Source organism: Lampetra fluviatilis, chromosome 33 (assembly GCF_964198595.1).
Source record: "Lampetra fluviatilis chromosome 33, kcLamFluv1.1, whole genome shotgun sequence".
Classification (NCBI taxonomy): Eukaryota; Metazoa; Chordata; class Hyperoartia; order Petromyzontiformes; family Petromyzontidae; genus Lampetra; species Lampetra fluviatilis.
Genome location: NC_136307.1, coordinates 11126822 through 11139074, shown reverse-complemented (window position 1 = coordinate 11139074; position 12253 = coordinate 11126822). Strand labels below are relative to the sequence as shown.

At 57.8% G+C, this 12253-nt stretch overlaps 1 protein-coding gene across 3 annotated transcripts in view; it reads right to left on the bottom strand.

Moving 5' to 3' along the window:
- Positions 1 to 2824: 2824 nt before the first annotated feature.
- LOC144944063 (uncharacterized) overlaps positions 2825 to 12253 on the bottom strand; it is a 110125-nt gene continuing 100696 nt past the window's right edge. For 2 of the 3 annotated variants that reach the window (XM_078872110.1, XM_078872111.1), the window contains exons 16-17: positions 9811 to 10042; positions 2825 to 6606 (exon numbers count right to left, since the gene is read on the bottom strand). In XM_078872110.1, the coding sequence (XP_078728236.1) occupies positions 9848 to 10042 (195 nt within the window). In that variant the 3' untranslated portion in view covers positions 2825 to 6606; positions 9811 to 9847. The remainder of the gene's footprint in view (positions 6607 to 9810; positions 10043 to 12253) is intronic. The other variant, XM_078872112.1, reaches the window with a different exon arrangement.

Genomic DNA, 12253 nt, shown 5'->3' with positions numbered 1-12253 from the left:
CGTTCGCCGGTTGCCCCCCCACCCCCACTCCGCTACAGGAGAGTTGTTTGGCGGCTGCCGTGGATATGCGAGTGATTTCATGAGTCCATCTGGTCGATAGCCAGGGTCGCTTCTGCAACGACGACTTCGGCGCACACGCAGACTCATCTGCCCACATTGGCATCATATATCGTCCAATTGTTCATGCATTCACTACATAAAGCATATATATGTCACGTGTACTCTATACGAGACTTTCATTCTATGCAATGTGCGTGGTGGTACTGTGTTTAAAAAAATGACAACATTAAAAACCCATAACACATTTGTCAATCGCAAAAAAGGGTTGTTTCGGCAGCTCAGTGAGGGGGCCTTGCCTGGGAGAGTAAACATTATTGTGAAAATAAAATACAGGGTGCTTCTAAACATGTTTTTAACACTTCTGAGAATTTGTAACAATAGCACAAGAAATATGCCTCCTCCGGGCTCTGGAGACCACCTGGAGTAGATTCCAGGCAACGCGTTGACAGTGATGGCGAGCAAGTGGAGACTCTGTGACTTTTTGAAGCTATCAAGATACATTTGTTATCATGTTACAGTGTATTATCCGTTCTTTTTCCATTAAAAACGATCGTCCCATGTAAGTGTGACCATTTTTTGAAGCACCCTGAATAATAAAAACAGGCGACGGAACGGGTAAAAAAACAGACGAACAAATGAACAAATAAACACACAATTAGATCAATGAACAACAAATAATCAAACACATTTACAAGTAGATAAATGAATAAACAAATACGTCATTAAATAAATAAGCAAACGAATAAATAAACAAATAAACAAACAAACAGTATCTCGCAGATACGCGACGCGGCCACCCCAATAAAACCGACCCCAAACATTCACTTGATTTTGACAGAGTCCCCTTCCCACCCTCCCCACCACCAGAAAAGAAAATAAATAAAATCGCGGGCGCATTTTTTGCTGCTTCTGCTGCTGCTTCTGCTGTTGCTGTTGCTTCTGATGCTGCGACTTTTGCTGCGGCTGCTTCTGTTGCTGCTTCTGCTTCTGATGATGTTGCTGCTGCTTCTGCTGCGGCTGCGGCGGCACGCGCCGCGATCTTTGGCAGGCGACGGCCGTCACGGGGCCGCCGCCGTTTGACAGAAGCCGCGTGAGAGGCCGTTGGGGCGGGGGGGCACTGACGAGTTAAATAGCGGGGGGGGGGGGCTGGGAGATGGGGTGGTGGGGTGGGGGGTTGGGGGTGTGGGGTGGTGGGGCCACTGACGAATTAAATAGCGGGGGAGGGGGGCTGTGGACGGGGGGGCGGGGGGGGGGGCTGGGGGGGCTGGGGACGGGGGGGGCTGGGGACGGGGGGGAGTCTGGAGTGGGGTCTGGGGTGGGGGCTAGGGGGGTATTGGCCGTTGGTTGATGGCATCGCGGGGTTTCCGTCGCTGCAAGAGGTCGCAATCCCCCTGGGGTCCACATCAGCCGTGTGAGCGAGGAGTGAGCGGTGGTGCAGCGGTTAGCGCGCCGCGCTGCGCCATACTTCACCACGCCGGTCAGTGCCGGTTGGGTGCGTGTGTGGCAAATTTACGTAGCTCCGCGTGCCCTCTGACCCACAGCCCTGCCCCCTAAACATCTACCCCGCCCGCCATCCCTCTCCAGTTGTGGGATTAAAATGTAGGTTGAGTGTTTGATGGGATGGATCACTGCATGGATTCCCACCGAAGTGGAATGCCTTTTGCAAAGGCAACAGGGATGCGTGCGTGTGCACGTGTGTGTTGTGGGGACCGGTGGTGTAGCGGTTAGCGCTACACTGCGCTATGAACCCGGCGACACGGGTTCGATTCCCGCTCACGGCCAACACCAGGGACGATTATCTGAACCGGTCCCGGGCCTCCCCTAGGTCGACTCAGCCACAAATGAGTACCTGGTGCGGGTGTGTAAACATTGCCACTGCGGAGACAAAGGCGGCCGGGCGTGGTGCTGGCCACCCACTCGCGTGCCACAGTGCTGGCCTTCATAGGTGCCCGCTAACAGCACTTGCCCCAGCAGCCTGTTAAGCTGCACAGGGGGTCTCTGCGGCTCACGTAAAACGAAAGCGACCCCGGGGGGGGGGGGGGGGGTGCGTGCTCGATGGCCGAGAGAACCCTCCTTGTTAACCCCCGGGGCCGGCACGCGTTGTTTGCTGAAACCAAATGAAGCACACGACTCCGGTGATGCGATTTGAACGCTTGGCTCTCGGTTGGTTAAAATGGAAGAGTCGTGTACGTCGAGTATATAAGAAGCGTGCGTATCGTGTGTTGGTGTCATCCGTGGGGCGTGGTGCTGGCTGGCCACCCACCCCGCTACGTGTGCAACAGTGCCGGCCTTCATAGGTGCTACTCCCTGTCAGCACTTGCCCCAACAGTCTGTTAAGGCTATACTGTCGGGGGGGGAGAATGTGTCTTTGTGTCACCCGTACACCGTGGGGCGCGATAGTGTAGTGGTTAGCGCGCTGCGCTACGAACCCGTCCACCCGAGTTCAATTCCGACCGTCAGTGACTGAACCGGTCCTGGGCCTCTCACCAAGGTTGACTCAGCCTTAAAAATTAGCTCATTGTGTGGCGTGAAACCATCAGCACTTCAGCATTTGGGCGACAAAGGCGGCCGGCGGCCGTGGTGTTGGCCACCCACCCCGCCACGTGCCCTGCCGACCTTCATCCTTGTCTCTGTCACCGTGCAAGCATAGCGCGCCGATGACTGCAGCGGCAATCGCCACCACCATCACCATCATCGAGCGCGCACAGCGCGTAACGGCGTGCGGCGCTTGCGAGCGAGAGACGACGCAGGGTGGACGCGTCCGTTGCATAGCAGAGTCCTTTATTAACCCGACACAGCAGCAGCAGCGGACATGCATAGGGGGTGCGAGGGGGGGGGGGCAAGGGTCTGGGTCGGTAGAGTACCCACACACACACAGACTGGCAACAGCGACACAGCGAAGGGGGGGGCACGCGAACACGCAGAGGAGAGATGCGCGACGTCTGTACACGGCCGTATGTACACGGAAACGCGCTTCTGTCGAGAAGAAGACGAAAAGAGACGAAGGCAACGGGACCTGCATTCACCTTGGGGTCCTTCTCTCTACGGCGGCCGAGGAAGGCACGGGGGGGGGGGGGAGGTGGCTACACTTGGGCGGGGGCTCTGTTATATTGTGGGTAGGGGCGGGGGGGGGGCTCTGCTATGTAGGGGGGGGGGGTGACCTTTAATACGCGGGGTGGATCTGTACGCAAAAGGCTCGGCAATTTGGGGGAAGAGGCTCTGGACCTAATTACCCAGGGGAGAGCCACGGGATTCGTTTTGTGTGTATTAAGGAGGGTCCTGCCTGCTACATTGGGATGCTCGTGGCCAACGCCGATGGCAGACACTGCGCGCGGTCGGTTTAGCTACGGGGAGGTCACCGGAGCGAAATCCATTGCAGGACACGGGCGAGAGAACAAACACGAACTCCACGGAGAGAACTGGCGTCTTCTATTTAGAACTATGATGGGGGTTTCTGATATGGCCGAAGATTTGTTTATATGGGAGGGGGAATTGGTGGGATGGGGGGTGGAGGTGGGGGGGAATTCACCGCGTGTTGCCCCACACCCCCTACCGCTCGACACCACCACTCACAGGGGACGCGGCACTCGCGGAGTCTGAAAATGCGAAAGGGGGGGGGGGGGGCAGAGCGGGAGAGGCCTTCAACTTGGCAGCGGAGAGACGATGGCTGTGACGATGATTGTGATGCCTCTGGTGGGCCACGCTTTTCACGCACAGCTCAGTCACTGCAAGAGGCCCTTCTGCAGTGCCTGGCCACGCTTCAACACAGTGGTGTTGGTGATGGTGTTGCCAGGTCATAAGATGCCTTTGCAGTGACAACATCGTTTGCGGGCCGTGCCTAACGTTGGGAGACCCCTGGTGGCCCCGGCTAGATGGGACATCAAGTTGGCCCACGTGGCCGTAAGTTTCTCCACCACTGGCTTCAGAGGAATTATCTGGGGGGAGGGGGGGGCAATTCCACTGCAAGGAAGTTAATTGATCCACACACAGACGACACCTCGGGCTGAGACCAAGAACCCACGTGGAGACACGTGTGTGTGTGTGGATGGGTCCATGCGCACACGCGTGTGTGTGTGGATGGGTCCATGCGCGCACGCGTGTGTGTGTACGTACGTATGGAGGCGCAGTGGTGGCTCAAACCGCTGCGCCACGAGCCCGACGACCCGCGTTCGATTCCCGTTCACGGCCCACATCCGTGACGATTGTCTGACCCGTTTCTGAGTGCCTGGTGCGGTGTATAAACATCGCCACTCGGGAGACAAAGGCGGACGGCCGTGGTGCTGGCCAATCAACCCCTCCTGTGGCGGGCCGGCCTGCTTCATAGAAGCTCGCTAAGAACACTTGCCCCGACAGTCTGTGCAAGGCTATACGGGGGATCTTTGTCTTTGCATGCAGGTGGCGCCTCTGCCAGTCATCTCAGTTTAACCCGTAACACCTGGGGGGGGGGGGGGGGGGAGGGCTCCTGCCAGCGATGGCCTGAAAGTGCACCTAGCCTGGTACAAGCACCGTGATGAAGTCACCGTCACTTAGTTGAATGCAGGCGTTGTTGTTGTTGTAGTATTTGTTGTCTTTGTGTGCATGCAGCAGGGGAGCGGTGGCGCACTGGTGAGCGCACTGTGCAATCATCCCGCTCGTCCAAGTTCGATTCCCCGGTACACGGCTATCGTCAGTGGCAAGAATTATAAACGTCTCCTGGGCCTCCCCTAAGGGCGTCTCAGCCTTAAACGTGTTCGTAAATATCAACACGAGGGATACAAAGGCGGTCGGACGGTGGCAATGGCCACACCACCTCCTCGTGCGCCGCGGGGGTCCTAATAGGTGCTCGCTCGCAGCACTTGCCCCGAGACCAATTGTAAACGAGCTACATGGAACACCTTTGTCTGTATGAGGGTGGCGGCGCGCCCCCCCTCCCCACCGCCGCTAGTTGTTGTTAGAGGTTCACGGCTCGAATTCCATCGGCCGCCCCTGGTCATTACCGCGGGCACAACAATGACGTCACAGGGGTTCCCCGTGACGTCATTGGCAAGAGGCGGGGCCATCGCGTGCCGGCCGCGGGCAGGGGGTCCACGTCTTTTGTCAAATCGGTGAACCTCGTCGCACGTGAGTCGATTGGGATCTCGCCCACACACACACACAGCTGCAACCACTGTTCCTCCCCGCCCCTATCCCACCCCCACCCGCTGGCCTGACCTATTGTGGTCTCACCTGGCTAAACAAAACCAACGGAGGCCTGTGTGTGCGTGTGAGCGTTGTGACCAGAGTTTGATTCGTAGCCAAGAGCGGCATTTGCCCCAACAGTTTGTGTTGACCTTCGTGTGTTCGTATGTACCCGTGTTGGCATGTGTGTGTGTTTGAGTGATACTTAAACCGGTCGTGGTCAGTGTGAAGGTCAAACAACCAAATACACCGGTATGGGATATCAATACACCTGCTCAGCCATCAGTGCGATTAACTGGGGGTGCCAGAGCAGGGCATGGATGGTGGTAATGGGGCCTTGGTGAATGATAGTAATGGCCATGATGATGATCATGGTGATGGAGGTGATGATGGTGATGATGGCGATGATGGTGATGATGGACATGATGGCGATCGACATGATGGAGGTCGACTCAGCCTTAAGTGAGTACCTGATGTGGTGTGTAAACATCAGTTCCGGGGAGACAAACGCGGCGGGGCATGGTGCTGGCCACCCACCCCCTCGTGGGCCATGTCCACTAACAGCACTTGCCCCAACAGTCTGTTAAAGGCGAAACTAGGAAGCTTTGCCTTTCTGCGAATGTGCGTCTGTGTTTGTGTATCCATGACCGTGTGCAAGTGAGGGGGTTACCTCCAGGTTGTATACATCAGCAGAAGGTGCGATTACAGCCAAATCCACAGACACACACACACACTGATACAGACACACACACACAAAGATACACGGAGACGCACACACGCACACGCGTGCCAGCGCCCACTCACGCACACGCACGCTATTTCGAGTAAGCGCAGAACCTGGTTTCTGGCCGTGCCGGACCTGTGCGGCGAGGGCCCGCGGGCGAACACCGCTCGATCTACCGCTCGCGTTGTGCAGCATCGCTACACCGCACGGCTCGGCACGCCTGCACAACCCAGCGCACCTGCACGGCCCAGCGCACCTGCACAACCCAGCGCACCTGCACGGCCCAGCCCACCTGCACAACCCAGCGCACCTGCACAGCCCTGCGCAGCTGCCGCGCGCTCTCCCCCCTGCGACCATGCTCATCGGATGGAGACGACGACGACTTGCACCAACGGGACACTCCACTCCCTGCGCACGATTCCTCCGAGGCCGACGTTGTTGCCGCCCCTCCGCCTCCCGAGATGAAATTCGCGAGTGCGCGATGGGGGGGGGGGGGGCGGCGGCAAGGCCGGTCCGGCAATCCCTTGCAGGGGAGGGGTCACGGAGGTAGCGGCCTGGGGGGTCCGAGGGTCCTGGCCACACCGCCTCATCATCCACTCCGATCTCCGCTCCTCGCCGGGGGTCGAGGTGGCCGTGGCCGGCTCGGGTCATCGCGTCGTTGGGACCTGCCGGTTGAGAATACGCGACACCTCAATGCGGGTAAGGGTTGCCACCTGAACCATCGTTTTCCCCAGGGATCGTCCTTTTGTTGGGTGAAGTAGCCGTCCTGGGAAACCTGTAAGTGTTCGCGAAACATTCAACGTTTTGGTTTTTGTCATTGGGTGTAGCAATAATAATAACAATACGAACAATAACGCGCCACTATCACTCCCCTCATCGTGAGCATATTCGCCCGCGCGTGGATACTGCCCCGGTGTTTTGCACCACGGAGGTGACGACTCTACCTTGCCGTGGAGGTGGTGGCCTTTCCTCGGCCTTGTCCGGCGGTGGTGCGACTAGGGGCGGGGAGGGGTGGGTGGCCGGCTCGCCCTGACCCCTCCCCAGGGGTTGACACCACAGCGGGCGAGAGAGAGAGGAAAGAGGAGGGGGGGGGGGCCCACTCAGGGCACCGACGCGGCTAATGGAGCGCGCCAATCTCCCATCTGGTGATCGCGGCGGAGCACCATTAAGGCAACAAGGCCATTAGCCCCGCAGATTGTGCCACGGCCGGCCCCTTTCCATCATCTCTCGAAATTGACAGCGGCGCGCGGAGCTCGGGAGGAATTAAATCCCCGCGCCGGCAAAAAAATTATCCCTGCACGCTTTTAATCCGAGCAGAGGAAAAAAAAAGATGTATATAAATATATAAAATATAAAAACTCAAAATTGTGCCGCATCATCGCTGGCGCGGTTAAATGAGATTTCGCCGTTCTTGTTGCTGCTGTCGCAGCTCGAGTTGAGGAGGGGGCTTAATTTGTTTGTTCGCGTAACGTCTCCGCACAGGTAACAACAACAACAATGACCACAACAACGCCTACAACTACAGTGACGACAACAATAACTACTAGGACAACAAAAACAACGACTACGACAACAACATCTACAACGACCACAACAACAACGGCCACAACAACAACTACCACAATAACAACAACGACCACAACAACAACAAGCACCACCACCACCACAGTAACAACGACGATGACAATGACGACGACCACAACAGCAGCCATAGGAACAGGAGCGAGGTGGGCGAGTGGCAGGCTGGGTTCACTGTACACGAGGGGGTGGGGTGGGCAGCACCACGCCCGACCGCCTTTGTCTCCCCAGCAGCGATGTTTTACACACCGCACCAGGTACTCATTTGAGGCTGAGTCGACCTGGGGGAGGCTCAAGACCGGTTCAGATAATCGTCACCGGTGTTGGCCATGAGCGGGAATTAAACTCGTGTCGCCGGGTTCGTAACGCAGCGTAGCGCTAAGCGCTACACTGCGCCACTATACGTAAGTCCGCGCACACACCCACACGTATATTTAATTCGGTGCTTTCGTTGAATTCAGATAATTTCTACTCTTTTGAGAAATAAAGAAAACAACAACAACAACGAATGAGAATAGGTTTTTCCTTTTTTTTTCTGGCAACAAAACAGATGTTAAGATGTCAAAACACCAAACTGGAACCTTTTACAATGAATCATGTCTACATTAGCCACAATACTTGTGGTCAGAATGCAAACAAATAACTAACTCTGATAATATATGCATTGTCTTTGAAACTGATTGGTCCACATCAGAGACAGCTTTCTTTTGAGCCTCGTCTCAAAACGGTGTTAGACCAGAGGATGCCAAAAGGCGTACAGCACAAAGACAATGCACTATCAGAGTAATGAAGGCTCGGGGTAGAGCATCTACATCTGGGGTGGGGAACGTCCAGCCCGCGGGCCGTATGAGGCCCGCGAAATCATTTAGTGTGGCCCTGCCAAGGCAACCGCAGGCGGGACTCGACATTCAATAAATCTAGGAGCAAACCTGGAAAAGCAGTTGCGAGTAGCAACATCATCAATACCAGCTAACATCACACACGCCTCACCAAAGAGAAGCAGTTCCAGCCATCGCATTAGGGGTGAGTTAATTAAATGTTCGACCAAATATAACGGGCTAATTTTTAAGTTGATAATTTTGTATGGCCCGCGAATGATGTTATAAATATCCAAATGGCCCTTGCAGAAAAAAAGGTTCCCCACATCTGACCTACATCATGGGACCTCCTTTGCCAGTACCAAAATATGAAAATATAAAACAACAACCACAAACCCCATTGCTTTGTTCACCCCTCTGGAACATTCGTGGCCAGGCCCGTGAGACGGTGACGCCTCCGCCCAGCGTGCACCACCACACACACGCAGGGCGGAGGGACCTCGTCAGTAGCTCTGTGACGTCACCCATAACGGGGCGGGGGTGGGGGCAGGGGGGCTGTTCTCCGGCACAAGGCGGTGCACTGCTCTCCGCGAGCCGTTGCAGTGGAAATTCCTTCATCTCGTGCCAACGTGGCCGCTCACCCCCAGTCAGCCGCACAACTGGAATATAATTTGGCGCAAGGCCAAAAAATATAAAAATGCTTTTTTTTTACATGGAAGTGAAAAACCTAATCCTCTCGTTGCCGTCCGTGGTGGCGGCGGTGGTGGTGGCCCCCCCCACCCCCCCCACCGCGTCTGCGCGACACGCGGGGGGGGGGGGGCGTCGCCCCGAGCGCAATTCTTGACGCTCCTCCGTCGTTGCCCGGGGCGAGGCGGCCCTTCGTCAGCAACAAAGAGCGAGCGGGCCCATCAATCATCGCCGGTGGGAAGAGTCTGAGAAAGAGCGAAGCCGCCCCCGGGGCGACGAGGGGTAGGGTGAGGCCCCCCCCCCCCACACCTCCTCTAGTGGGGGGGGGGGGAGAGTACGGACACCCCACCCCAGAATCTGTATTTATCGTCAACGGTTGCGGTTGGATGACTGCCGCTGTGTGTGCGCGTTTCATCCCTATCGAGTGATCTGCGGCGTCATTTCCGAACTTGGAAAATTTGGACTCCGGCGCCGAGACGCGCAATGGAGTCTTTAACGTGCGCTGTGAAGCAGACGGCGCGTCGTCGTCGCAGCGGCGTCACAGTTCACGCACGCGCAGTCATAATGAGTGGCGGCCACTGGATTCCAGCCGTGAACGTCCCGGCCTTCAAGTGGCCGGGACGCGCTGCCGCCGCTGCGCCGCTGTCGGCATCGTCAGGTGCGCGCTGCGTCCGGGCTCGCTCGTGTGGTGGTGACCGCGAGCACCGGAGACCCCAGGTGGTGGGCGGAGAAGTAGGTGGAGAAGAAGAGGGGGGCGGAGGAGGAAGATGAAGGCGAGCGCCTCACCTGGAGGCGACGCAGGGTGCAGGCCAATGCTGGGCGCTTAGGGGAGGGCTTTGGGCCTCCCTCCCGCGTTGCAGGGAGGGAGTTTGGCTCCGGAGCGGCCGCCGGGGGCCGCCGGGTGGCCCTGCCGTGCGGACCCCACGTGGGCCAGGCCCCGGGAGCCTTTCCCGCGCTCCGCGGGCCCCTCCGAGGTTCTCGTGGGCCCCGCGCGGAGCCTGGCGCTCCTCGGCGTGAGCTGAGCGCAGGGGACAACGCGCACGCAGGTGTGTCAAAGACAAAGATCCCCCGTGTAGCCTCAGCAGGCTGTTGGGGCAAGTGCTGTTAGCGAGCACCTATTAAGGCCGGCACGGAACACGAGGGGGTGGGTGGCTAAGACCACGCCCGGCCGCCTTTGTCTCCCCAGTGACGATGTTTACACACTGCACCAGGTACTCATTTGAGGCTGAGTCGACCTAGGGGAGGCCCAGGACCGATTTAGATAATCGTGACCAGTGTTGGCAGTGATCGGGAATCGAACCCGGGTCTCCGGGTTCTTAGCGCAGCGCGCTCACCGCTACACCACCTCTCCCCACTACGCAGGTGTGGTGCAGGTGTGTGCAGGTGTGTGCAGGTGTGTGCAGGTGTGGGCACAAACATCCCGAGTGGCAGTTGGTGAGCGCCTGCCAGGCGCTGGCTATGCCGCGCGAGGTGGTGGCGCGGGCGGCCCCACTGCTCACATTGACGCACAGCACCGGGCAGAGCGACGGTGCGTGCCTCAAAAGTGCCGCGTTCACAGTTGGGGGCGGGGCTGGGGGGGGGGGTGCAAACTATGACGTAAACACCACGCAGTGCGATGGCGGAATGAAGAGCCCACGTGATCATTCCGTGCGTATTACCCAGCATTCCCACACCGCTCATCGGCGCAACTCAAGAAAGTAGTCCGTTGTCGACCGCTCAGGAAACGTGTTATAAACGGGGTGCCTTCCGCGTTACAGCGGTGTGCGTTCCTCGTCATAACTGGCGCGTTCCATGGTGTAAATCCACGTTATGACGCGCGTTGTCGCGTTTCAATGCGTGCAATCTGCGTTAAAACGTGCTACTCATTCCACGGTACAACATGCATTCTGCGTTATAACAGGGGCATCCTGCGTTACAATGCGCACGTTCCGTGTTATCACGCGCCGATTCACGTACGTTATAACAGTGCGCGTTCCGCACTGTGCGAAACGTGTTCCCTCATAGAAGAACCGCGTTATAGCGAAAACGCGTTGGGTGTACACGGGATAAACGAGGAATATCTGTACTCGTCTGAGGCTGAACCGACCCTAGCAGAGTCTCGGAGCGCTGGGCCAGATATCACTCGCCACTCCTGTCGGCCGTGGCCGGGAAATCGAATGCGAGTTGCCGGTTTCGTAGAGAAGCGTGCTAACCGTTGTACCACCGCTCTCCAGAGGAGTGCGCGCACGCAAACGCAACGATCGGCATACCCCGCGCAATGCTGCATAGGCGGACGGACGTCATGGCCATCATCGCCGCCATCATCATGCCATTACTGTCATCAGCGGTCCGACCCATTCCCATCATCGTTATCCCATCAGCGTTGGGTGGTCGTCATGACGACCAGGGAGCCTCACACCCATCCCTAACCCCTGGTGAACCACATGGAGTTTGGATAGGTATTGTGGGACTGGTGTGTGTCGTGGTGGGATTGTGTGTGTCGTGGTGGGACTGTGTGTGTCGTGGTGGGACTGTGTGTGTCGTGGTGGGACTGCGTGTGTCGTGGTGGGACTGTGTGTGTCGTGGTGGGACTGTGCGTGTCGTGGTGGGACTGTGTGTGTCGTGGTGGGACTGTGTGTGTCGTGGTGGGACTGCGTGTGTCGTGGTGGGACTGTGTGTGTCGTGGTGGGACTGCGTGTGTCGTGGTGAGACTGTGTGTGTCGTGGTGGGACTGTGCGTGTCGTGGTGGGACTGTGTGTGTCGTGGTGGGACTGTGTGTGTCGTGGTGGGACTGCGTGTGTCGTGGTGGGACTGCGTGTGTCGTGGTGGGACTGTGTGTGTCGTGGTGGGACTGCGTGTGTCGTGGTGGGACTGCGTGTGTCGTGGTGGGACTGCGTGTGTCGTGGTGGGACTGTGCGTGTCGTGGTGGGACTGCGTGTGTCGTGGTGGGACTGTGTGTGTCGTGGTGGGACTGCGTGTGTCGTGGTGGGACTGTGTGTGTCGTGGTGGGACTGCGTGTGTCGTGGTGGGACTGCGTGTGTCGTGGTGGGACTGTGTGTGTCGTGGTGGGACTGCGTGTGTCGTGGTGGGACTGTGCGTGTCGTGGTGGGACTGCGTGTGTCGTGGTGGGACTGTGTGTGTCGTGGTGGGACTGCGTGTGTCGTGGTGGGACTGTGTGTGTCGTGGTGGGACTGTGTGTGTCGTGGTGGGACTGCGTGTGTCGTGGTGGGACTGTGCGTGTCGTGGTGGG